Raw genomic sequence first — 27,401 nt, 5'->3', positions numbered from 1 at the left:
TCTCCATACGTTTGTTCTCTACATCTGTGTCTCTATCCCTGCCCTGCAAACCGGTTCATCTGTACCATTTTTCTAGGTTCCACATATATGCGTTAATATACGATATTTGTTTTTCTCTTTCTGACTTACTTCACTCTGTATGACAGTCTTTAGATTCATCCATGTCTCTACAAATGACCCAATTTCGTTCCTTTTTATGGCTGAGTAATATTCCATTGTATATATGTACCACATCTTCTTTATCCATTCGTCTGTCGATGGGCATTTAGGTTGCTTCCACGACCTGGCTATTGTAAATAGCGCAGCAATGAACATTGGGGTGCATGTGTCCTTTTGAATTATGGTTTTCTCTGGGTATATGCCCAGTAGTGGGATTGCTGGGTCATATGGTAATTCTATTTTTAGTTTTGTAAGGGACCTCCATACTGTTCTCCATAATGGCTGTATCAATTTACATTCCCACCAACAGTGCAAGAGGGTTCCCTTTTCTCCACACCCTCTCCAGCATTTGTTGTTTGTAGATTTTCTGATGATGCCCATTCTAACTGGTGTGAGGTGATACCTCATTGTAGTTTTGATTTGCATTTCTCTAATAATTAGTGATGTTTGAGCAGCTTTTCATGTGCTTCTTGGCCATCTGTATGTCCTCTTTGGAGAAATGTCTATTTAGGTCTTCTGCCCATTTTTGGATTGGGTTGTTTGTTTTTTTAATACTGAGCTTCATGAGCTGTTTATATACTTTAAAGATTAATCCTTTGTCCATTGATTTGTTTGCAAATATTTTTTCCCATTCTGAGCGTTGTCTTTTCTTCTTGTTTGTAGTTTCCTTTGCTTTGCAAAAGCTTTTAAGTTTCATTAAGTCCTATTTGTTTATTTTTGTTTTTATTTCCATTCCTCTAGGAGGTGGATCAAAAAAGATCTTGCTGTGATTTATGTCAAAGAGTGTTCTTCCTATGTTTTCCTCTAAGAGTTTTATAGTGTCCGGTCTTACATTTAGGTCTCTAATCCATTTTGAGTTTATTTTTGTGTATGGTGTTAGGGAGTATTCTAATTTCATTCTTTTACATGTAGCTATCCAGTTTTCCCAGCACCACGTATTGAAGAGACTGTCTTTTCTGTGTTGTATATCCTTGCCTCCTTTGTCATAGATTAGTTGATCATAGGTGAATGGGTTTATCTCTGTGCTTTCTATCCTGTTCCGTTGACCTATATTTCTGTTTTTGTGCCAGTACCATATTGTCTTGATTACTGTAGCTTTGTAGTATAGTCTGAAGTCAGGGAGTCTGATTCCTCCAGCTCTGTCTTTTTTTCCCTCAAGACTGCTTTGGCTATTCGGGGTCTTTTGTGTCTCCATACAAATTTTAAGATTTTTTGTTTTAGTTCTGTAAAAAACGCCACTGGTAATTTGATAGGGATTGCATTGAAGCTGTAGATTGCTTTGGGTAGTATAGTCATTTTCACAATATTGAGTCTTCCAATCCAAGGACATGGTATATCTCTCCATCTGTTGGTATCATCTTTAATTTCTTTCAACAGTGTCTTATAGTTGTCTGCATACAGGTCTTTTGTCTCCCTAGGTAGGTTTATTCCTAGGTATTTTATTCTTTTCGTTGCAAAGGTAAATGGAAGTGTTTCCTTAATTTCTCTTTCAGATTTTTCATTGTTAGTGTATAGGAATGCAAGAGCTTTTTGTGCATTAAGGTTTGTATCCTGCTACTCTACCAAATTCATTGATTAGCTCTAGTAGTTTTCTGGTGGCATCTTTAGGATTCTCTATGTATAGTATCATGTCATCTGCAAACAGTGGCAGTTTTACTTCTTCTTTTTCAATTTAGATTCCTTTTATTTCTTTTTCTTCTTTGATTGCCATAGCTAGGACTTCCAAAACTATGTTGAATAATAGTGGCGAGAGTGAACATCCTTGTCTTGCTCCTGATCTTAGAGGAAATGCTTTCAGTTTTTCACCATTGAGAATGATGTTTGCTGTGCGTTTGTCATATATGGCCTTTATGATGTTGAGGTAGGTTCCCTCTATGCCCACTTTCTGGAGAGTTTTTATCATAAATCGGTGTTGAATTTTGTCAAAGGTTTTTCTGCATCTATTGAGACGATCATATGTGGTTTTTTGTTTGTTTTTTGTTTGTTTTTTGTTTTTTGCGGCACGCGGGCCCCTCACTGTTGTGGCCTCTCCCGTTGCAGAGCACAGGCTCTGGATGCGCAGGCTCAGTGGCCGTGGCCCACGGGCCCAGCCGCTCTGTGGCATGTGGGATCCTCCTGGACCGGGGCACGAACCCGTGTCCCCGCATCGGCAGGCGGACTTTCAACCACTGCGCCACCAGGGAAGCCCGATCATATGGTTTTTATTCTTCACTTTGTTAATATGGTGTATCACATTGATTGATTTGCGTATATTGAAGAGTCCTTGCATCCCTGGGATAAATCCCACTTGATCACGGTGTATGATCCTTTTAATGTGCTGTTGGATTCTGTTTGCTTGTATTTTGTTGAGGATTTTTGCATCTATATTCATCAGTGATATTGGTCTCTAATTTTCTTTTTTTGTAGTATCTTTGTCTGGTTTTGGTATCAAGGTGATGGTGGCCTCACAGAATGAGTTTGGGAGTGTTCCTTCCTCCACAGTTCTTTGGAAGAGTTTGAGAAGGATGGGTGTTAGCTCTTCTCTAAATGTTTGATAGAATTCACCTGTGAAGCCATCTGGTCCTGGACTTTTGTTTGTTGGAAGATTTTTAATCACAGTTTCAATTTCATTACTTGTGATTGGTCTGTTCATATTTTCTATTTCTTCCTGGTTCAGTCTTGGAAGGTTATACGTTTCTAAGAATTTGTCCATTTCTTCCAGGTTGTCCATCTTATTGGCATAGAGTTGCTTGTAATAGTCTCTTAGGATGCTTTGTTTTTCTGCAGTGTCTGTTGTAACTTCTCCTTTTTCATTTCTAATTTTATTGAATTGAGTCCTCTCCCTCTTTTTCTTGGTGAGTCTGGCTATTGGTTTATCAGTTTTGTTTATCTTCTCAAAGAACCAGCTTTTAGTTTTATTGATCTTTGCTATTGTTTTCTTTGTTTCTATTTCATTTATTTCTGCTCTGATCTTTATGATTTCTTTCCTTCTGCTAACTTTGGGTTTTGTTTGTTCTTCTTTCTCTAGTTCCTTTAGGGGTAAGGTTAGATTGTTTATTTGAGATTTTTCTTGTTTCTTGAGGTAGGCTTGTATAGCTATAAACTTCCCTCTTAGAACTGCTTTTGCTGCATCCCATAGGTTTTGGATCATTGTGTTTTCATTGTCATTTGTCTCTAGGTATTTTTTGATTTCCTCTTTGATTTCTTCAGTGATCTCTTTGTTATTTAGTAACGTATTGTTTAGCCTCCATGTGTTTGTGTTTTTTACATTTTTTTCCCTGTAATTGATTTCTAATTTCATAGCATTTTGGTCAGAAAAGATGCTTGATATGATGTCAATTTTCTTAAATTTACTGAGGCTTGATTTGTGATCTATCCTGGAGAATGTTCTGTGCACACTTGAGAAGAAAGTGTAATCTGCCGTTTTTGGATGGAATGTCCTATAAATATCAATTAAATCTATCTGGTCTATTATGTCATTTAAAGCTTGTGTTTCCTTGTTAACTTTCTGTTTGGATGATCTGTCCATTGGTGTAAGTGAGGTGTTAAGGTCCCCAATTTTAACGTGTTACTGTCGATTTCCCCTTTTACAGCTGTTAGCATTTGCCTTATGTATTGAGATGCTCCTATGTTGGGTGCATATATATTTATAATAGTTATATCTTCTTCTTGGATTGTTCCCTTGATCATTATGTATTGTCCTTCCTTGTCTCTTGTAACATTCTTTATTTTAAAGTCTATTTTATCTGATATGAGTATTGCTACTCCAGCTTTCTTTTGATTTCCATTTTCATGGAATATCTTTTTCCATCCCCTCACTCTCAGTCTGAATGTGTCCCTAGGTCTGAAGTGGGTCTCTTGTAGACAGCATATATATGGGTCTTGTTTTTATATCCATTCAGCAAGCCTGTGTCTTTTGGTTGGAGAATTTAATCCATTCACGTTTAAGGTAATTATCGATATGTATGTTCCTATGACCATTTGCTCAATTGTTTTGGGTGTGTTTTTGTAGGTTCTTTTCTTCTCTTGTGTTTCCCACTTAGATAAATTCCTTTATCATTTGTTGTAGAGCTGGTTTGGTGGTGCTGGGCCTCTGAGGCCCTGCATGGACTCCAGGCCCTGCATGGACTCCAGCCCTGACTGGAGTGCCTGCCGTTTCCAGGAGTCTGACTAGGTGCAACCGAATGTCGTGGGTGCAGTGAGATGAAACCAGAAAAAGCATCTCTCTGCCCTAAGACTATGTCTTTGGTCTAGACTTCCGCATGTGCTTGACCAACAGTTTCGTCCATTCTGACAGCCATAGAGTTTTGTTTTCCTCTGGTTAAAAAAGTAGTCGATGTCCATTGTAGGAAATTTGGAAGACACAGAAGAGGATGAAGAAGAAATAAAAATCACCCAATATCCAAAACTCAGAAGACCATTGCTACTGTTCTGGAATTCAGAGGTGGGTTGCAAACTCAAGACCCGTGGGCTATTTTCATCCTGTACTTGTCTGCTGGCTCAGTGTTTGAACACTGAGTTACCTGCCTTTAGGGGGAGCATGTCTGGTTCACCACAGGCCCCACAGCCTTTGTCATGTATTTCTCCTGCCATACCTGTCTGTTCCCTGAAGACATTTGAATTTACAACCCAGGCCTCTCTTATCTAGAAGTATTGTCTTAAAAAACAAAATTGGGATATCTGGGTATATACAACTTTACGTCCTGCTTCCTTTCCCTAAACATTTTATTGTGAGCATTATCTCCTGCCGTTAATTGTGAAGAACACAATAATAATTATACTGCAAGGGTACATTATATAAAATATCATAATTTGTATAACCCTTCTCCTATTGTTGGGTATATAGATTATTTTAAGTTTTTTTGCTGCCACAAATTACTCCAGGATAGATGTCCTTGCTTATAACTCCTTGACTATATGTCTTATTTTCTTAGAATAGATTCATAGGAGTGGAATTGCAAGCTTTCTAAAGACTTTGACACATGTTGCCAAATTCCACTTTGTACCAAGTTACCCTACAGGTAGACTATGAAAGCGTCTCTCATAACTGTGTCATCAGGAATGCATGCCAAGGGCTTGGCAAGCACCTGACACATCAGTGCCCAGGAAATGTTAGTTATTAGTTTCACTACCAGTATTGAACATTATTTGAAAAAACCTTAGCCTAGCTAAGGTAGGCCAAATTTATCTCATGTAAGTTTACGTTCATTACTGAGTGAGCTTGAACTTTTTTTCCCTCCAATTTTATCAGCCATCTGTATTTCTTCTTCTGTGAAATTGTCTGCTGTGCCTCTTCCCCAACTTTTCTATTAGGCATTTGTGTTTTTCTTATTATTCGTAAGAGCTATCTATGTATTACCTCTCTGTCCCATTTGCTTCGAATCTCTCACTGGTGCAATTCAAACATGTGACTCCTACTCCCACTTATGCAAACCACTTAGAATGTGAAAAAAAAGGACTACAGCGAGATGACTGAGGGAATAATTGGGGGAAGATGAGGAGTCCTGGTATAATAGAAAATTGGGACAAAATCTCAGTGAATCTCAGGATCATGGAAGATGTCTTCTGGGTGCAGGTGGCGGATTAGATGAGCCTCCCGGGTCCAGGAACGTCTGATGCATAGGGAATCTCACCTTTCAAATAACAGTCTACAGTTCACTGAGGACTGTTGGGGAGATGGCAGGAGAGAAACTTACAGGAGTTGAGTGCCCACTATCGTCAAGTCCTGGTCAGAATATTAGCTCCTTTAGTTATTACAGCAATGCAGTGAGGTAGATATCATTATCCTTATTTTAAGACAAGGGAACTGTAACCCAGACTGGCTACTTGACCACCCAAGACTCCATCGCTGGGAGGAAGAAGAGCTGGAACTAGAAGTGAGGTCTGCCCTTCCCAACGGAAGGCATTAGATCACTGGGAGCCCGTGGACATCTAGTTGCTAGAGATTCACATAGGCTCTAATCGCCCCTGACTTCAGGCCATCCAGATACATGTTCTATATTTGCGTGTGTCCACCACAGTATATATCATATTTTTAAAGAAAGGCGCCTGTGTTTATCGGGTGGCAAGGAAGTGTGATGCTCGGTGGCTTCCCCAAGGGGAAGAACAGGTCCTTGGCAAGGTGAGCTACCAAGCATCCCTTTCCTTGAATCCCAAGGGGCGTCCTTAGGACCTATTCCTCCTTTCCTTCTGCCACCGCAGGAGAGGACAAGCGTGGCTTAGGCCTTGGGATGAACGCTCAAGACTGAAAGAGGAGGTATCCGCCAACCAGGTCTTTGAAATAAAGCTTATATTCGCTTCGATGTTATTTCTTACACGGTAAGGTCTTGACGCCTTGGATCAGAGGGGAGAAGATCTCCGTGGGAGGTGAGTCGTCTGCCATCCACAGACCCCCCTATCCTTCCCTCCTGGGAAGTGGGCAGGAACTGTGGCCAGGTGAGACATCCCTGGGCTGCAGACTGCCTCTCCACCCCCCACCCCCACCCCATCCCCCAACACCTACCACCCACCACCCAAATACCCTCTCCAGAAGCCTGACGGCGGGCACCCACTCAAAACCATGCACAGTCTCACTTATGGAGTAATGGCAGAGAAAATTAAAACTCCTCCCTGCCCTGCCTTTTCCCAGCAGCCTCCCTTGGAGAAGGAAATTGGATCCAATAGTTTGCTTTTAAGTGTTTCACTGTAAGGTACACACTCTTCACATAAAAACGGAAGTGTCTAAAAACCACACGGAATTCACCAGGTTACAGCACAAGTCAGTCTCTCTGAGGACTGAGGTGCACGAGCTGCAGGTCCTTACCTACTCCCCTGAGGGCTGGCGCCTTCCCGGGCAGCTGCAGTTTCTCTCTGCTTCTGTCCCCAGACGCTCTCGGGCTCTGCATTTCTGGGCTGACTATTAGGTTTGGCCTCCTCTTGCTTGATAAAATCTGCGATGCCTGGGCTGCTGAAAGATGCAAAATCTTTTCAATAATTTTTACAGGAAAACATCTTCTGTAGAAAGAATGCTCAAAGGGTGGGGAAGGCTTTTAAGGAAATAGACCCAGGAGGTCAGGGAAGAGCTGAATTTGAAATCTGGTTCTATGACCTTCTAGCCATGGGGGCTTGGACAAATCACTTCTGGAAGCCTCAGTTTTCCCACCTGTGACATGGGAATAATAGTACCTACTTCACAAGGCTTTTATCACCATTAATGAGCACCCCTGACACCTGCAATGTGGAGTCTGTAGGGGGTGTTTCCTTTGACTAAGAAGTTTCTAGCTTCCAGTTCTTAGATGTTGGGATGGGCCTGTTGGTAAAACCGTCAAGAGCCTTTTACATTTGGGACACACCACAAGCCCTGCTCCCCACGTGTTCATCCAAGTTTGAATCACAACCTATTTTACACCTGCATATTCATATCCTCAGGTTGTTTTTTAGCAGCTAATCTGGCTTTCCAGAAAGGTTCCAAGCATCTGGGGACCAGATACCCTTTCTCTTGCCTGTGTGCTACCCACCACTGGACTGGGATGATACACTCACAGGAAGATGGTAGCTGGAGTGCTAACTTGGATTGAGTTCCCAATATTTTTTTTTAAGATTCACATTTTGAATTAGGTTGCTAATTAGTACGAATAATCTCAAGTTTCTTCCTCACACGTATTAAGTGTCAGTGCCCGTGAGTTTAGGGAAAGAGTTTTGTTATTTTCCATGCAGCTCTACAAGTTCTCGAGTTCACAGGCAGTTAAATTGTGAATATCTCGATTAAATGCTTCCAAGAGAATTTGCTTGGCTCATCCCCTTTTGGACAGTTCAGAAATTTCAGAAATAGCCGTAGCCAGCAGGCCACGGGGGTAAAGCTGGGAAGGGTCCCTGAGTCCTGTGCGAGAGAACAGCCTTTCTTGGCACGTGAAGACAACTGAATTTATGTTCCGTGGTGTAAGCTGTGGTTGGGTGAATAGTTTTCATCCAGATTCAGGGAAGGAATGAAAGCTCTCCTTGGCAGTCCGTGAAACCTCATTTAAAACAGTGATTAGGTACTACCTACTTTCCCTGACAGGCCCTGGTAGGGGAAGGCAGTGGGTTCTGTGCTCTAAGACAGAGAGGATCGTGTTCCACAGGGAACTTACTAAAAGGGGGAGCTACCGGTGGTGTGGGTTCCAGCTTAGGGCACGTCGGTGGAGCCCAGAGAGGCTGTGGGCATGACCAGAAAGGAGAGAAGAGAATCCTCCAGGAAATGAGATGGTGTAGGATGGTGGTTACACAGGATCTCACTGACCAAGCGTGGGGAGAGGAGGAGGGACCAAGGCTTTACACTAAGGGACCGGCCATGGAGGAAAGCGGGGAGGCACTTAGCCCCAGGAGCTGTGCTCCTCTGGTCCACAGGCTTCTCCCCATCCCCTGAGGCCTCGTTCCTGTCCAGCGCTCAGAAGTCAGCGACTGCCTCCTGCCTAAGCCCCTGGCTGACCGGGGAGAAAGCAGCGGGGGTTATTACTTACTGAGGAGGAAACAGAGGGAGGATCAGGGAAGGGCCAGGCTCAGGGCACAGGCCAAGTCCAGTGTGTGTTCAGGACCTGGCTCAAAGGTCCTTGTCACAAGGATTTTACTCTGATTCCCAGCAGAATATTCAAGTTTCCTTCACAGCCCAGGCAGCAGAACTTCACCCTGCCTGCAGCCCCCTACTGCCCCTGCTCCACACCTGCACACCCTCGGGGGAGTGAACGCCCTCCCAGCGGGCCTTTCTTCTTCAGCCTGCGCTAACATGTGCCAGCCAGCAAGTCCCTGGAGGTCTGTTTCCAGTTTTAGGAGTCTGCTTTGGCCAGACGTTCAGGGTCCTTAGGGCCTTTAGCATTTAAATATTCCAAAATTGCCTCAGGTGTGTGTCTTTTCTCTCCAACTAGACTGTAAGCTCCTTAAGGGTGAGGACCCTGTCTTAGCCAGCCTGTGTGTTGCCTCAAATTCTACTGCAGGGCAAATCATAATCGCCTAGCAGGCCTTGAGAAGATGTATTCAGCTGAAACTATGGGGAAATTCCAGAAGTAGAACCATTTGTTTTTTCTTGTGCTGAACACCAAGGATGACTTAAGATAAAAGGTTAGTCTGTTTTCTTGTTCAAAAAAAGTACCTTCTTCAAAGGGTCAGATCTCTTAAATGATTTCCAAAATGATTTCCATAATCCTGTCTCCTCTAATTGAGTTCTCAGCAAACTAAAGTAATAAAGCTGAAACACGAGAGGCTGTTTGACCAGGTCTGGCAGTGAAGAAAACACTGCTGGTACTGTAAGCAGAACCCTCTGACTTTGGGCAATTTGAATCTCAGTATCTGCAGCTGTAAAGTGGGAATATTCCTATCTTGTAGAGTTATTGTGAAGATTAGCAATAATGTATGTAAATGCTCTAACTCAGTGTTTGGTGCTTATTAGCTGCTAAAAATGGTAACTGCTGCTTCCACCACAAACAGTGATACTACTACTAATAATAATTGGGAATCTGAAGTCACTCCCCTGAGAGAACTGAATTTGACCAGAAATTTATTATTATGCAGGCTTTATAGGTTGAGAATAACTTATTCAGCAGCCTTTATTTCTGTGTTATTCTTTTTTTTTTTTTTTTTTTTTTTTTTGCGGTACGCGGGCCTCTCACTGTTGTGGCCCCTCCCGTTGCGGAGCACAGGCTCCGGATACACAGGCTCAGCGGCCATGGCTCACGGGCCCAGCCGCTCCGCGGCATGTGGGATCTTCCCGGACTGGGGCACGAACCCGTGTCCCCTGCATCAGCAGGCAGACTCTCAACCACTGCGCTACCAGGGAAGCCCCTGTGTTATTCTTGCTCTCTTCCTTAATCCTGTTATAAAATCCAAGAGGCAAACAGTAACTTGTTTTTTTATTATAATTTGTTCAACAAATACCCGTGCACCTTTGCTATGCAATGATCCAGGGGTTCACAGAGATGAGTAACACATTTTGGCCTAAAGATTATAATCTAACTTGGCTGCACCACTGACTTCTTCCCTGTGATACGCTTTAGGTTCAGTGGAAAGCAAACTCCTGGGAATTATTCCTTCTTCTCCATCTGCAACTGAAGTTACAAATGAGGTGACCTAAGCTGCCTAGTTTGTATGTCCATGAATTCCAGTCCTAATCACCTTGCCCGCATCCAAAGTGAACCAAACCTCAGACCTCTGGGGCCTTTCTAAGATGGTCCTCACCGTGGCATGTTACATATATTAATCTGCAGGAAGGCCAAGTTATATTTACACTGAAAGGTGAAATGTAACTTCCTCTCCAGGTAGGAGGACAGACGCTTTGCCTTACAGAGAACGGAGGGGGTTGTGTTCAGGAGTTTCATTGCCAGCCAACCTAACATCCTGAAGTTTGTAGGTGAATTTGGGGAAGACTGTGGCTTGCTTTGGGCACCGTGAAGCCCACACCTTCTAGTATCTGGGCAAAGGGGTACCTCCAGTAGCAAAAAAACCAAACAGCTGTTTACATAGAAGGTGTCTGCCTCCGTTCTCTCTCTTTTTTTTAATGTTTATTTATTTATTTATTTTTGGCTGCGTTGGGTCTTCGTTGCAGCGCGCGGGCTTTCTCTAGTTGCGGCGAGTGGGGGCTACTCTTCGTTGTGGTGTGCGGGCTTCTCATTGCAGTGGCTTCTCTTGTTGTGGAGCACGGGCTCTAGGCGCGTGGGCTTCAGTAGTTGTAGCATGCGGGCTCAGTAGTTGTGTCTCCTGGCCTCTAGAGCACAGGCTCAGTAGTTGTGGTGCACGGGCTTAGTTGCTCTGCGGCATGTGGGATCTTCCCGGACCAGGGCTCGAACCCGTGTCCCCTGCATTGGCAGGCGGATTCTTTTTTTTTCTAACATCTTTATTGGAGTATAATTGCTTTACAATGGTGTGTTACTTTTTGCCTTGTAACAAAGTGAATCAGCTGTATGTATACATATATTCCCATATCTCCTCCCTCTTGCGTCTCCCTCCCACCCCTCCAGGTGGTCACAAAGCACCGAGCTGATCTCCCTGTGCTGTGCGGCTGCTTCCCACTAGCTATCTGTTTTACATTTGGTAGTGTATATATGTCCATGCCACTCTCACTTCGTCCCAGCTTACCCTTCCCCCTCCCCACGTGGCAGGCAGATTCTTAACCACTGCACCAGCAGGGTAGTCCTGCCTCAGTTCTCTTGACAGTGCTGGGACACTAATTGTTGACTGAATAGTTCTTAATTTGACCAGGAAAGGGAGAAAAAGGTAGAAACCTTATATTTATACAAGACTCTGATGGCTGAGAACCGAGTCCATTTAACGGTCCACGTTAATTCCACGCACCTGATAATTGTTCCGCCCCTCACATCACCTGCCGTACCCAGACACGGTTCTGGATCGACCAAGTTTGAAAAGCAAGGTGAAGAGAAAGACAATTCCTGAACGTTTACCCTCCCCCACACCATCTTCACTTCGATGCCCGGTGCCCAGGAGGTGCCAAGGCTCTGCCTGAGATGCCTTTTGAAAAGATTTATTGCTTCTTTCAGATCGTGGGAAGAATTACAGCTTAATCGCAGGAGCTGCTGTTGCCTTGGTGTAATAGGCAGCTTTCGGTACAGTTACAAATAACAGGCCCTGTCTGTTTGCCAGTCTGAGTGTGCTGGAAATGAGTGTTGTCTCGCATCCCCAGAGGAGCTCTTAATTAAAGCTTCATTATGCACCATAAATATGTTTTATTTTGGGCCCCAGGAGGTGGGATTTTTGATTTGGGGAGGTGTAGGGCCTAATAAGGAGTCAGGAAAGAAACTGTAAGCAGCGACTGAGCCCTTGAATTTGTCTCTCCTCCGTGTGGTCCTGAACCAACAATCAGATCCAGCGTGGGCTGCCCCCAGAGGCCTGTCCCTGGTGCCACCCTCCCAGGGCCGGCTCGGCGGGCATAGTCACACCCCCAAGGCTACGAGTAGACCCAGAGGAGCCTGATCCGTTTCTGGTGGTTAACGATCGAAACTGCGCCAGACGCGGGAGTGAAGAAATCAGATGAGTCTCGAGAGAGGATGGGCTTTTATTGGTCGCTCACTCCTTTAAGTGCTGGAAGAAGGCCGAGTGAAGTGGGAGCAGCTGTCTTGGTCTTCCTGCTTCCCCGCACGTTACACCTCCTGCCGCCGGTCACGGCGCTGCCCTCCGGAAGCTTAACGTCCCCCTGTCCCCACTCCCTGACTCCACTGTGCTGTGTCCTTCACCGAGGGCGACTTACCACACGAGGTAAATTCTACTGGGCCTTCGGGAGTCCGGCAGGCACAGCACAGGGGTCTCTGCCGGGCTGGGGCAGGAGATGGGGAAGTAGCACAGGGCTGCCGGTGACTCGGGTGCGGGGCCCGGAGAGGAGGGAAAGGAGACCGGAGGGGGAGGCGGGGAAGTGTCCCGGCCCCCCGGGGAGGCAGGCGGCAGTAGGGGCAGCTGGAGGCTGCAGAAGTTGGTATTGGGCTGCAGGACGGGGGAGAAAGCAAAGACGGAGCAGTAAGGGGAATATTCAACACAGAACAGGGGGCGCTGCCTGCCGTCACCTGCACGAAAGAAAAAGAGCAGTCAGGAGGCAGCCCTCAGGGTGGGAAAGGACATTTGGAAAAGGCTGTGAATGAATCTAAACTCAAAACTCGTTCTTCGGGGGCTGGGGGGTGGTGTGTCTAGGTGGCCTGGGGGCAGCCGGCCTGGCTCCTGCCCAGGAGGTGCCTGGCTTGGAGCTCAGAGTCACTGAAGAGCTAACCAGGGCAATGGCATCACCATCACACCCTTCTCCAGCCGATGGTCTCCGGCGTCCCTGACAGATGCAGGAAAGTTCTTTCCCACTAAGTTCCCATGTGGAAGCTCGTGGGCCCTTCTCCCCTCCCACAGCCAGTCTAATTAGCTGTTCTGGCGGCAACATATGGTGGCCCGCTGGGTCTCACTTCGGTAACGCTCTCTCCCCCGATTTTCCAGATGCCCCGGGTTGGGAGGTTGTGGTCATGCCCTAATCTGGCCTTTCTGCTGCAGAGGGGAAGCTCGGGGAAAGAGAAAGCAGCAGAGAGATCCTGGTGGGCTCACGGCAAGGGAGAGAGAGCAAGCGGGGAGAAGCAGGTGGACGGGGGAGGTGTCCAAGTGAAGTTAATGATTTGTTCGCTAACCTCACACTCCATCTGCCATCCTTGCTGGACGCAGAATATGGGCACGTGATGCAGTCACGATCCAGAGAGACCCCTCAAGCATGACAGATCTCTCAGCTCTGCCACTAGCCAAGCCGGGTCACCTTGGATCAACGGCTTACCTCCTCAAAACCTGTTTTCTCTAGCCCTGCTCCTGCCGGGGTGGCCCTGAGACCAGCAGCGTGGCTGTCACCTGGCGGCTTCTTAGAAGTGCAGCCTTGCTACCCACTCAAACCTACCGAATCAGAACCTGCAGTTGATTGAGGTCCCCAGGTATTTCTCAAGAACTTCTGAAGTTTGAGAAGCAAGGCTATGAGGTCCAAACCTCTGGGATGAGAATCAGCTGTAGAGCTTGTGGAAAACCAGCTCTGCAGGCCCCTTCCTTGGAGAGTCTGATGCTCTGGGTCAGGACGGGACCCAGGTGTGTGTGTTTTATTAAGGACCTCCCTGGCGATTCTTATCAGAGAACCTGGGGAAATGCTGCGGCTGAACTCAGTTCCTATGCTAAGATGCCATCCGGTTGAAAACCATGACCTATAACGGAGGGCTCTCGGTCCTTATTTACTTGAATCCGCTGTAGCTGACACTCTAACCCACTCATTTCCAAAGGCCTCCCTTGGCTCCTGGCGTGGCTCCTACTTCTCGGACCATTTCTCTGTCGTTGTCTTCTCCCTTCCCTCCTCAGGTGTTTGTATTTCCCGAGGTTCCTTCATCATCTCTCGTTACCCTGTCCGCTCTCGCAGGGGAGACGTTCCTGTAGTTTCAGCCACCTCTTACTCACTCTAGGCCCTTGGCTTCCTTCCGGTGGCCAAGAGTTCTCTGCTGAGCAGCAGACCTGCATACCCAGGTGCTTCCTGGCATCTCCTCCTAGCCCATCCTGGCTGTTCATTCACGGACAACGGCCACAGGATGGGCCCCACCTACTTCTTGCTTTGTCAGCCTTGCAAAGGCAACTGCCGTTGGCTTAGTTTTCTGGGCCAGACCCCCAAGATCTCTCTGATTCCTCCTTTTTCCTTCTCCCCATCCCCAGTGCTCACCAAGTTGTGCCAGGCTTAACGTCCTTAAACATCCCTCCAGCCCGGGCCCTCTCCCTCTGCTTTTGCTTCAGGTCAAGCCCTTCTCATTTCTCTCCAGGTCCACAGCAGCTTGCAGCTTGTCTCTCGGCTTCTGTCTGCCCTCACCCTCCCAGCCAGCCCCCTTTCATGAACACAGTCAGCATTTTTTTTTTTTGCGGTACGCGGGCCTCTCACTGTCGTGGCCTCTCCCGTTGCGGAGCACAGGCTCCGGACGCGCAGGCTCAGCGGCCATGGCTCACGGGCCCAGCCGCTCCACAGCATGTGGGATCTTCCCAGACCGGGGCACGAACCCGCGTCCCCTGCATCGGCAGGCGGACTCTCAACCACTGAGCCACCAGGGAAGCCCAGCACAGTCAGCTTTTAACGATGCCGATCTGATGCTCCATCGCCTCCAGCATGACGTCAGGGCCCTCGGTGGCCTGGTCCTTGCCTACACGTAGGGCATCAACTTTACACTTCCTAACTTGTAGCCTGACCCTACACAAGCGCTTCTCAAACTCAGATGTGCACACAGATCTCCCAGGGGCCCTGTTAACTGCAGGTTCTGAGTCAGTAAGCCTGGGCTGGGATTCATGCATTTTTAACAAGCTCTCCCGTGATGCCTCTGCCCCTAGTCTGGGGATACGTTGAGGCCCTAGACTCTTGTAGTTCCTCCATGTCTGTCTGTCTGTCATCTCTTCCCCCTCTTCCTTGCTCTCTCCTCCATGCCTTCGCCCCCTCGGTACCTCCTGCCGGGCGCACCTTTCTCGCCTCCCTCCCCGGACCCTGGCTCAATCCGCTCCTTCAGGATTTTCTCCCCGCCGGCCCCTCCCCACACATCCTTAGAACTGGCCTTGGCTGGGGCGTGTTGGTGTCCTGCCCTCCCACTAGGCAGTGAGCCCCTGGAGGGCGGGTCCTGTGTGTGGGGCAGTTGAATGTACCTATGCTAACATCCCATAGGTACTGGGGGTACAAATGGATGAGTTTATTGGTAATCAAAGAGGTAAATTTTTTAATAATCAAGTTACGACCTCTCACATCTCAAACTAAAATTTCTTTGGTTGAGCTATTCTCTTATAAAGGTGCTAACCTGGGAGCAGTCTATGGTGTTGGAAGCAGGCTTCATACATAGAGGGAGGCTTCGAGATTAACCTTTACCTGAAGCCCAGTCTATACCCAGGATTTCAGTCCTCCTGTCTACCTGGTGGGGTTGGTAACGACTCCATTTTACTGACGAGGAAACAGAGTTTGGAGAAGTCGCCAGTTTACGTTTATAGGGCTAGTAGGTGGTAGACCAGGAATCTGAGCCAGAGCTTCAGATTCCGGGCTCTGGGATGCCCCAGGCCCCTCTGTCTTAGGAGCGTTACCGTAAATGGACTGAGAATTATGGTTCTCTCTATAAATGTGGGAGCATTTGCTTATTGTTGGTTGTTCTCTAACTTGGGCAGACAGCTTGGAAAGTTGTTGGATGCCAGTGGACTTGCCTGGAAACCCATCAACCTTGGCCTTTCAGAGGACATCTTCAACAGAATTTATTTGCCAGGTAAGTTATGAAGATTGGGATTCGCCCTCAAATTTCCCTTCCAGGCTGCTCTTCAAATGAATAGTTCCCGGTCCAAAAGAGACCACAGCTGCCTTAGACGTGTACATTTTAAAATCGGAGTTTACTGCAGTTTCTTACTTTTACAGTCTCCACCATAAGCCACGATTAATCTGACTAGGTTTTGCTATTCCTACAAATTCGAATCTGGTAATGACGAACACTGAACTCAATAAGGAGTGAGGAGAATTTCAGAACATTTGGCTTTGTTTTAAAGGGCAAGATTTTGGAAGCAGGCTCACCAGACTCCATCCAGATCCATTTTCCTGGCACATAACTAGTAGGACTCTGCCCGGGCTCCAGGTGAGAGGAAAGGGCAGGAGAGGGTACTTACTTCCTGTGAGCCTGGCACGGGGATCAAGAGTGACTTAGGACTCCAGGTGCCAGACCCCCACAGCACAATGGCCTTTGGATGCCTCTGCGTGTCCTGGAAAGGAAAAGTGGCTCCTTTCCAAGGCAGGATGGGGCTGGTAGGGGTTTTGGGAACAGGCAGGAGTCCAGGAGCTGATGGCCACCATAGCTCCCTGCACTCACGGGGCCTGCTGTCAGCTCTGCTTCCCCCTGATTCATTCATGGGAGGATGCAGATCCTGTGTACAGACTGGGCTTTCGGTAAAGGTTAATCCCCAAGCCTCCCGCTGCTTGAAAGAAGAATATGTAACTCGGCCAGGCTTATTTCTCACCCTGTGTCAGTGTTCACCTTGATCATGAAATAGGATTTCTGAATCAATTGCACATCAGACCCAGCTGGGTCTGGACTCACTGCCTGAGTTTTCCATGTCTTTTTGGAGGGGAAGCAAACCTCTCACTTGGTGAATGCTTTCTGATGGTTCATATTTTTCCATTTGGTGTTTTGCTTTGGAAATTCAGGGCACAGTAGAAGTGTCTGTACCTGCGTTTGTGTTAGGAGTTTAAAAATATAACCCTGATTTTTGGGAAAGGAAAAAAGATTGGGGTGGGAGGTGGGGAGGAGGTAACGTGAAGACAAAGAAAACAAAGTTTTCTGGTCCATTCTCCCTACTGAATACAGCTGCCTTGTACCCGATACCTTAAGGCTGTCATGTATGAGCTATGGTGTCGGGGGCCGTTCTAATGGCTGAGCATATGTTTATCATTGAATCCTCACAGCCATCCCAGCAGGTAGGATCTGTGCTGACGCCCAGGCTCTGCCATTTTACAGATGAAGACACTGAGGCACAGGGAAGTTACTTGCTCCAAGTAACAGCAGATGAGAAACGGGGCTCAGATGCTAATCCAAGCATTTTAAAGACGCTAAAGCACTTGCCCAAAACTGCACGGAGGGAGATAACAAGGAGAATCACAAGCCAACTCATTTAGAAATAGTTCGTGGAATGTATGAATTAATTTAAAATGCGTGAATTTCTTCTAACAGAGTGCGAAGTACAATGAAAATCTCAGTTATACATCTATTAGTAGAGGGCACTGATGGTTCCTCTGTTGTATTGATAAGTAGCTGTGTTAGGCGTTCCAGATAATCATTCACATAGAGGGATTATAATGGATTACCATTACATAGATCTGCATGTAGGTCAAGCCACATTCCCCAGCTGCATTGTTTTATTCAGGAAAAGTCTGGCGTAACTCAGTATGGAAGGTTAGCCTATTAGGCAGATGTTGCAAAGGGATGTCACTGTCTTAATGCTTCAGTTTTGCACAGAACTCAGGTCTGACATGGGAAGAAGTTTTGGTGACTTACTGCCAACTTTGGGTGACCCCCCCCCCCAAAATGCTTTAGAAAAATATTTCCCTACAGAGGTGAAGGAAAGCAGGAACCTATGAGTTTACCCAGTGAATCGGATCAACGTGTCCAGATAATTCAGGTCCCCAAGCCTCTTTTTCTATAATAGCAGCATGTTTATCTGAATTTTCTGAGTTGTCACCACCGCTGGACTCAACTTTGCCTGAATGGACTCAGCTTAAATTCTTGCCATGTCCCTGGTCTGTCATTTCACTGTGCTGATGAAGAAACTCTGAGGGTGAGACTATACATGTAAAACGAATGGATCCTAACACACCAAGGCTTTGCTTTTAGCTCACATGATCAACCCAATTTGCTATAGAACTGAGTCGGCTTCTGTAGTAACTGACATCAACCAGCAGGGCTGTTACGCTTGCTGGACGGCCAGGCCACAGTCCAGCTCATGGCTGCATGGGGCTTGGACACGGTCTAGAGCTATAATATGGTGATAAAGCTGGTGTTTTAAAATTTATTTATTTTATTATTATCATTATTTTTAAGCTGGTGGTTTTTCAAGGCTGTTTACTACAAGTAACATCTCTTACGTGGTGAAATAGATATCTTTCTGCCAACTTGGCTCTCTTGCCTAAACCTTGGTGCTTTCTAGCCTAGTGATTCTTCGAATTTGAGGTTTTATAGAAAGTGAAGTGAATTAATTCTCCCTTTCTGTCAGTGTTGTAAGTTCCGTGTGGAGTCCGCTCAGTCGGAAGAACATCTATATTAATCAGACAAGCTAAGATGGGGTGGGCCTAAGCTGTCCATTAGAATGATTTATCTCTACAGAGGACAAAGCACATCATGCAAACAGCTACCTGGTTTTAGCAAGAAGCCTAAAAATTATATCGAGTGACTGGTGTTGCCTTACTTAAATTTATTTTTTTCTATTTAAGACATCCTCAATTTGATACATGACAACATGGATTTTGAAATATTTGGGGAATGATCTTATCTGCCCTATTTCATTCCTTTTTTTTTTTTTTTTTTTGTGGTACGCGGGCCTCTCACTGTTGTGGCCTCTCCCGTTGCAGAGCACAGGCTCCGGACGCGCAGGCTCAGCGGCCATGGCTCACGGGCCCAGCCGCTCCGCGGCATGTGGGATCTTCCTGGACTGGGGCACGAACCTGCGTCCCCTGCATCGGCAGGCGGACTCTCAACCACTGCGCCACCAGGGAAGCCCCTGCCCTATTTCATTCTTAAACAGCTGAATTAAAGACCTAATTCCTACTAAAAGGCTTCAAAATGAGAAGTTGTTAACTACGATGATACTTTCCCCTGGTTAAGGAAAAAGAGTTGGGGCTTTGTCTGAACGGACATCATTTCGGAAGTCAATTTTTCTTTAAACTTCATTAAAGCTATAAAATGTGGGTGGTTAATCTAAGTGAGAGCTGCCATTGTCTAAAAATGCATTAAGACTTAACCAGACGGGTGGTTGCACGACAGGAGCTATTTAGGATTAGAAAGTCATTGTGATTTGGATTTAAGCGAATTGCATGCTGTTTACGAATTCTGCAGCAGTTAATCTAGATCGCTTCCATTCCACCGCAAGCAGGAGGCAGACCTTTCTGCCTCGTTATCCCAACTTCCACGTCAGTTCCCAGAGGAATCAAGTTTGTCCTACAGATGTTGGCTTTAATGGGGATGAGCCTGAGGGACTCTAAACTTTCAGTTGCATTTATCCCCTTTCTGGATACTATTAAGTTTCTCCTGCCTTAAGCAGAGGACCGGTCTTTGCTTCAAAGGCAGCTAAAGAGTGAATTATTTACCAAATAGCACCAAGGGGAAGATTTACCAAGCCCCCTTTTTTTTCCCAGAGAGGACAACCCCAGAACTGGAGGACTTTCTCAGCAGTAAATTATGCCATTCAGATGCTTTTGAAAACTTCCCTTCATGCTCTGGACTGAGTCATAAAATTTGATACCTGGGGCCAAATGCCTTTACCCCTCCCAGAAGGGTGAAGAAGATGAAAAGGCAGCCATTCTGGGCCAGGGCCACAGAAAGCCGATGACTGGGCAGAAAATGTGGGCAGTGGAGACAGTTACTCTGCATAATTCACACCTCCTTGACCTGAGGGTCTACTCCGAAATGGATTTTATCATTTGCATAAGATCATCAGACCCTGCAAAACCTGAATTGGCCGCTTGGAAAACACTAGGTGTAATCGGGACCACGAATTGATTGCTGTCCTTATCTCTGATGCAGGGATTTTAGAGCTTGTGAATTTCAATAAACCCGCCACTCACCTGGAGAGGGTTTGCTGGGGCCCGCGTTCTCTGATTTCTTTGGAGTCGTGGTACTTTTATGTTTGTGCTTGACTGATGTTTGGTCAATTGCTGGAAGTCTGGAATCACTCTTACGCGCAGAACTCTTGGCAGGTAATCCTGGTTCGGCTAGAGCATGCTTCTCACCAGAACTCTGCCGAAAATGAAAGGTGTCTGAGTATCTGTGGTCAATAGGCCATCTTGGCTGGGCAGAGGAAGAAGAGACAAGCCAAATGCAGCAACCCCTCCACAGAGACACTGGAGCATCCTGCGAGCTCAGTGTGCCCTTTCACCAGGTTTCATCAGATTTTCATGGACTGGGCGTATCAGTTTAGAAATAATAGCAAAGTTAATGAGTCTATTTTGTAGAACATTATGAAAAGAATGAATTCCTGACCCTTAAGTAATTGGATGACCAACAAACAGCTCACGTGAAGAGCTACGTATGAAAACAGGAGAAACCATCGTGCATTTAAACTTCTCGCTATTTGCTATTTGAGCTACTTTGGGGGGAGGGGGAGGAAAAATGTTCCTTATGTTAATCATATACTTGACAAGGAAAAGGAAATTTAGATAAGTGTGTTGGGACTGAATCAATGAGGCCTCAGTTTAATACTCTGAATTATTGGGTGCAACATAAGACAGATTAATCTTTTTTTTTTTTTTTTTTTTGCGGTACGCGGGCCTCTCACCGCTGTGGCCTTTCCCGTTGCGGAGCACAGGCTCCAGACGCGCAGGCTCAGCGGCCATGGCTCACGGGCCCAGACGCTCCGCGGCACGTGGGGTCTTCCCGGACCGGGGCACGAACCTGCGTCCCCTGCATCGACAGGCGGACTCTCTACCACTGCGCCACCAGGGAAGCCCAGATTAATCTTTTTAAAAGGCCCCTACTTGTCAGTCTTCTATAAAGAAGTCGGTATAAATCTATGCACGGACAAATCCTGACTCATGCGGTGTCAGAATATCTCAACACAGCCTTGCAGACACAATAAAAATTATCCAGGCGTTCAATAGCTTTACACTTTGCCACACTTACACCCACCAAAGAAATGAATGAAAACAAACATGAACAATTAGGAGAAACTTGGTCCTGAAGGGCGATTTAAGTCCTGCCTTAAGGTCTTAGATCCTGGTGTTAATATGATTTGCTAGGCGATGCACCCAACAAACAAAACCACAGGGTTCCCCCCCACCCCAGGGGCAGGGTCACTAAATACTCCTGCACTGCACAGTGGTCTATATTGGCAAGTCCTCTGAAAGTGTAGTCCTCTGCAGACACAGAGTGCTAAATTAACGTCCTCCACGCCTCCCCAGCGGTGCCAATTTGTATTGATTTTGCTTCCCGTTCTCTCTGACAGTTGTGGCATTTTCATTTTAAGCCTCCTGACTCAGGAAAATACTCTGAATAGCTTTGAATTATTGGGGTAACGTAAGACAAACTACACTCTCAAAAAAGTCCCCTACCTGTCAGTCTTTCTACAAGGATGTCGGTACAAATCCATAGGTGGACAGATCACTATTCTCCAGGATTAGAAATCATGTTTGGTCACTTAGAGCCTGGTGACAGCCTTCAAACAAATAATTATTGTTTCTCCCTGCATTTCAGAAAACAGACCACCCTCAGATAAAGGGACGGGAAAAAGGAAAGGACATAATGAGTTGGTTGTTCTCCCTTTTCCCTTTTGGTTCTGGAATTTAACAGAAATCCTTGAAAATGATTCTGAAATGTCAAAGATGAAACATGAGGTCATTTCTGAACATGAGATAGGCTTTCCATTCTCAGAAAAGGAAATGTGGGCAAATTTTAATTCTGGTGCCTAAGATGGTCATAAGGCAAGAAGAACAGCAGTGAACATGTGACGGAATTTCTTCCACAAACTGCTCAACACGAACAACTTACATTAGCAAATGGAGAAGCCTACTCACACATCTGTTTTTCAGCCAGTGGAAAGGCAGGAAAGATGCTCTGAGCTAAGACTACCAATATCCATGGTTACAGCATCAGGAGCAGTAATAGTGTCCACTCCTGGTGGGTCCGTCCCCTTCACCCTCAGCCAGGACTAGAATTCTTTGCTTACCCCAGGCAGTGGTGAATCGGGAGGAGTTGGTGAAGAGACTTTTTATTGGGTGGGGTGTTAAGCCATGTTTATCCTTCCTTCACCCATTCATTGTACCTCCAGCATTAATAGCACCAAAGGTGGAAGAAAACTTGGCCAATTAAACCATGCCAATTACATATGGTATCATGCACCTGCCTTCCAAGTATATCCTTCTCTGGTTCCTGGTTCCATCAACCTTACTTCCAGTTGCAAATCTTATCTATCTATCTATCTATCTATCTATCTATCTATCTATCTATCTATCTATATTTTTGGCTGCGTTGGGTCTTCGTTGCTGCGTGTGGGCTTTTCTCTAGTTGCAGAGAGCGGGGGCTACTCTTCATGGCGGTGCACAGGCTTCTCATTGCAGTGGCTTCTCCTGTTGCGGAGCACAGGCTCTAGGTGCATGGTCTCAGCAGTTGTGGCTCGCGGGCTCTAGAATGCAGGCTCAGTAGTTGTGGCTCACAGGCTTCGTTGCTCCGTGGCATGTAGGATCTTCCCGGACCAGGGCTCGAACCCATTTCCCCTGCATTGGCAGGCAGATTCTTAACCACTGAGCCACCAGGGAAGTCCCTGGGAATCACCCTTGAGTCCAGAAATTACAGCTGGAAGTGGGTGTTTTGTCGGTTGGAAACTAAAGCCACAATGGTGAGAACTATAATACGTATGAATGTGCTACTGGGTCTTTTCGTGCTTGCTTTGAGTAATCTTAAGCCAATCACTTCAACTCTTTGTATCTTCATTCGTGTCCTGTCATGTATTCAGCCATTCTCATGTGTCCTCTCTCATGAAAGCCCATTATATTATCCAAGGAGGATGCTCCTTGGGTGAAAGAAGTTGAAGTAACTCATTCTGGCACCAAAATGTAGTATTTAAGACTCTGGAGCCCAGCTTCCTGGGAGTGAATCCTGGCTCTTTCACGTAGTGACCGTGTGACATAGGATTAGTTTTAGTTCATCTCTTTGCCGCTCAGATTTTCTCATCTGTGAACAATAGTGCCTTCTTTTTGGTGGCTCTGTGAGGATGAAAGGAGTTAGGATATGTCTATAGCACCAAGAGTAGTGGTGCCAGGCACTGAGAAAGTACCATGTAAGTGTTGGCTTTTGCAATTGGCCGTTCATGTTCAGCCATTTAAAAAAGTAACCAGCTAACCGCTGAAAATTAACTACCTGCTGTTGAAACCAAAACCATAAACCCCACTGAAAAATTCAAATGCGTTGTCACCTGCTTCAAAGAGCAATGGACGGCGAGGTGGGGCACTTCTGTGGTACAAGTTCTCTTTCAGACAGTAAAGTTCTAATGGCAAACATTTAACAACATTTAAAGATTAGCAGACAATAAAAATTAAATTATGTTGATTTTAAGCTGATTTTAAAACTGTCTCCTCCTCTCGCAATTTTGAAGAGTAGTTACAATTTTCTTCCCCCGTATGTTCCTAAGTTGAAATGTCACATGGAGGTGGAGGCAAGAGCATACTGCTCTTCCTTTAGGGGAAGAAAACTAGCGCTGTGTTTCAAAATCAAAGCCTGAAACATTAAAAAAAAAAAAAAAACTAAACTAAAAAACCCAGATTACATAATACATGTGTAGACTTTTTTTTTAAATTAATTAATTTATTTTTGGCTACATTGGGTCTTCGTTCCTGTGCATGGGCTTTTCTCTAGTTGCAGCGAGCAGGGGCTACTCTTTGTTGCGGTGCACAGGCTTCTCATTGCGGTGACTTCTCTTGCTGCAGAGCATGGGCTCTAGGCACGTGGGCTTCAGTAGTTGTGGCACGTGGGCTCAGTAGTTGTGGCTCGCAGGCTCTAGAGCGCAGGCTCAGTAGTTGTGGCGTACGGGCTTAGTTGCTCTGTAGCATGTGGGATCTTCCCAGACCAGGGCTCGAACCCATGTCCCCTGCATTGGCAGGCGGATTCTTAACCACTGCGCCACCAGGGAAGCCCCATGTGTAGACTTTAAGTTCTCTCTTGGTAATCTGATGAGCGTCCTAATAAAGCCACATTGACTGAAAGAAGTTATTGTCAAAATTAATATTTTTCTGGAGTATTATGGGTTTTGCAGTCAACATTTTCCAAAGATCCCCAACTTGCTCTTTTGGCATCATCCATAATAAAGTAGAGATATGACCTTGCTAGAAACTCTCAAAAGTTCAGAGCAAGACTCACTCTAGGAAAAGAAGGGACTTACATTAGGGAATTGGGCACTGAAGTAGCGACTTTGAAACATGATAATGGTTCTAGTTAGACCTCCTGGATGATGGAGACCCAAGGATTGCCAAGTGGGATGCGTTTCTTCAGGGATGTTAGAGTGACTAGATTTTTTTTTTTTTTGCAACACAGCTTTCATTAGTATTTAATGCAGTTCTTTCTAATATTTCTGTCTTTGAGTGTATATATAATTAAAACAACATCACCATGGTTATGATATTGGAACTTCTTGGAACTATTTTAGATGTAGGACACCTCATGGTTCTGGATATGTGGGAGAAAAACTTTTATTGTTCTTATCCTGGGATGGCTTCTGCCTTGTTTTTCCAGTTGATTTCTGCTCACCATGTCACTCAGAACCTGGAGGGCTGGTCAAGTCCTGTGCTGGATAATGAGTGGCAGGGCACGTTGTGGGGAGTATGAACTGGGATTCTCGACCACAATCCTCAATCTTGACTCCTCCTACCCAGTCTCTAGCACTGGTCACCCATTGCAATATTAAAACTGAAAGTAAAATCTCTTCTCTCCTGGATGTTGTACATTGCTCTGGTTTCAGGACTTAATGAAGCCCAGGTTCTTGATGTCTCATCACAGAAAGAATTCAGTGAGAGACAAAGTGGTAAGAAGTGGATTTGTTTAGAGAGAGAAACACTCCACAGACAGAGTGTGGGCCATCTCAGAAGGTGAGAAAAGGCCTAGATTTTTAAACTGGGTCCTAACAATGTTGAGTCTGAAATGGCAAGGTGACAGTGAGCACAGATGATCAGAAAGGCATGGAGACAGAAGAAGTAGTCAGGGACAGAAAAGACCAGGTCATTTTCCAGCTCTTGCCTGATGGCTCATTTCCAAGATCTACAGAGCTGGTTCTCAACTGGTATGCTGCCTCCCTCCCTCCCACAAGGTGTGCTGATGAATTCTGATGGACGTGTACAAAACGCATTGTAGCCATATGTCATGTGATGGAAGGCTGAGCTGAGTGGATCTTATGACATAGTGTAAAGATCAGGACACGACTTGCTCTGAATAGGAAAACAGACAAAGAGTAGTGTCAGGCTGGTGCCAGAGAAAGACAGTGTGTTTATTACCTTTGAGATAAAACGTTCTCCCAAGATCACGAAAGAGAACTATCAAGGCTGTGAACCTCGACACGCAAAGGTCACAACATGGGAAGGGTGACCAAGGAACTGTGGGTGCAAATGAGTATCTTCAGAGTGCTGTCCCCAAAGTCCACATTCATATCATGCCTCAAACACAAAAAATGGCCTTTGGGAATTAAGGGCAGCTTGTATAAATAGCATTCTGGACAGGATGGGGACGTTTATGGATTCAAGAAATATAAAGTTAGCATGTCCTACACAGAATGCTGATGTATCCCAAAGCTGGCTAAACATTCTCTCTTCTAGAAGAAACTAAGGGCAGCAAAGTCCTTCCCATGTTCAGGACAATTATTTTTATTTTTATTATTATTTTTTTGTGGTGCGCGGGCCTTTCACTGCTGTGGCCTCTCCCGTTGCGGAGCACAGGCTCCGGACGCGCAGGCTCAGCGGCCATGGCTCACGGGCCCAGCCGCTCCGCGGCATGTGGGATCCTCCCGGACCGGGGCACGAACCCACGTCCCCTGCATCGGCAGGCGGACTCTCAACCACTGTGCCACCAGGGAAGCCCCTCTCCTTCATTCTTCATTTGAATTCATATTCTCCTTTTAGTTGAGAGGAACACTTGAAGAACATGAAAGACTTAGTCATTAAATGGAGGTCATCCGTGAAAATACTTCCTACTCAGAATAATAGGTCATAAAACATGGGAATTAATTGAACAGCATCATATGCATCTACTGTGTCTTCAACCCCATATAAAGACAAGATACTTGCAATGGGAGAGACACAATTTATACCATACTAGCAAAATGCAAAACAAAGTTTAATTAAGTGATAAATTGGGTGGCACCAATTCTAAACCTCAAAGAAACTCACAGCAAAAAAGTGAGATGTCAAGGGAGGCTTCATGAAGGGGATGGTGTTTTCTAGGAACTCAAGGAGCAGTAGGGACCAGCTTCGGCTGGAGGCAGCATGGGAGCCAAGGTACGGATGGAGTGACGCCCACGGCGTGATTCTCAGGCAGCAAGGCGTATGGCCAGAGCAGAGGGTGTGAGAAGGAGAGGTGAGAGACAAAGTTGGCTGGCAAGCTGGGGTCAGATTGTGGGGGGCTCTGAGAGTCAAGCAAAGAATTGAGAGTTAATGTGATGGAGAATAGGGTCCAACTGAAGGTTTCTGAGAAGAAAAATGCTTAATGTGGTACTTAAGATTAGCTTGTATGTTTCTTTCAGAGGAAGAAAACAAAGCATCTTTTTGTAGTTTCAATGGCTTATTTTTGTAAAGTGTAAGTCTTTTCTTTATTGCCAAAAAAAAAAAATCCATGTTCATAATGGAAAACTAAAGACAAAGAGAGAAATTTTAAAGCATTCAAAACTCCATTAACCTTGAAATAAAAACTGCAAATAGCTTGGTCTGTGTTCTTTCAGACACCGCCCCCCCCCTTTTTAAAACATCTTTATTGGAGTATAATTGCTTTACAGTGTTGTGTTAGTTTCTGCTGTATAACAAATGAGCGTGATGGAGACTACTAGCTTTCCACTGAAATCCCTTCTCAAGTGATAAGAGCTACAGCTGGATGTGGCTGCCCACCTTGAACTGAATGACTCAGTTTCCACTGCAACTAGGTGTGGCCTCAGGAGGAAAGTCTCACCAGTGGAGTGGGAGCACAGGTGACATGTACAGCCTGCTTCAGAGATAATCTCTGGCCCTGCTTCTCGGCTGGAGAGGCAACAACTTTGAAAGTCATGTGTTGAAGACAAGAGAACCATCATTGGCCTGAATCCCTGTAAGTCCTAGTGGAGGAGAGCTGCCTGCTGATCACCTGGGCCATCACAGGTGCAAGAAATAAATTCTTTCTTGATTGAATCATCATATTTTTGGTCCCTTTGTTATAGCAGCTGACATTACTCTTGCACATATATTTAGGCATCTGTATAAATATTGTTTTTTAACAAAAATAGAATTGAGCCATACATACGTTGTCACTTAACAATACATTGCGTCAATAGATACCTTTCTATAATTTTGTCAACCTTATTTTGAAAATTTTCAAATCAAT

The 27,401-nt window shown here is 45.6% G+C and overlaps 1 protein-coding gene and 1 long non-coding RNA gene across 6 annotated transcripts in view; one reads left to right on the top strand and one right to left on the bottom strand.

Annotated features, from left to right (window-relative positions):
* MARCHF10 (membrane associated ring-CH-type finger 10) overlaps positions 1-27,401 on the bottom strand; it is an 81,880-nt gene that overhangs the window by 30,746 nt on the left and 23,733 nt on the right. The window contains exons 3-4 of the mRNA XM_060290547.1: positions 19,925-20,096; positions 6,941-7,081 (exon numbers count right to left, since the gene is read on the bottom strand). Coding sequence (XP_060146530.1) covers positions 6,941-7,081; positions 19,925-20,096 — 313 coding nt within the window. The remainder of the gene's footprint in view (positions 1-6,940; positions 7,082-19,924; positions 20,097-27,401) is intronic.
* Positions 1-27,401, top strand: part of LOC132594137 (uncharacterized) — a 67,073-nt gene that overhangs the window by 28,625 nt on the left and 11,047 nt on the right. For 3 of the 5 annotated variants that reach the window (XR_009560358.1, XR_009560357.1, XR_009560356.1), the window contains 4 exons: positions 4,488-4,582; positions 6,340-9,210; positions 15,775-15,869; positions 18,713-20,581. This is a non-coding gene — a long non-coding RNA (uncharacterized lncRNA). Of the gene's footprint in view, positions 1-4,487; positions 4,583-6,339; positions 9,211-15,774; positions 15,870-18,712; positions 20,582-27,401 lie in introns of those variants that run through there. The other 2 variants (XR_011377066.1, XR_009560359.1) reach the window with 2 other exon arrangements.

The sequence above is a fragment of the Globicephala melas genome, chromosome 20 (genome assembly GCF_963455315.2).
Source record: "Globicephala melas chromosome 20, mGloMel1.2, whole genome shotgun sequence".
Taxonomy (NCBI): Eukaryota; Metazoa; Chordata; class Mammalia; order Artiodactyla; family Delphinidae; genus Globicephala; species Globicephala melas.
The sequence above is the reverse complement of the archived record's forward strand: the minus strand, read 5'-3'. Positions and strand labels throughout refer to the sequence as shown.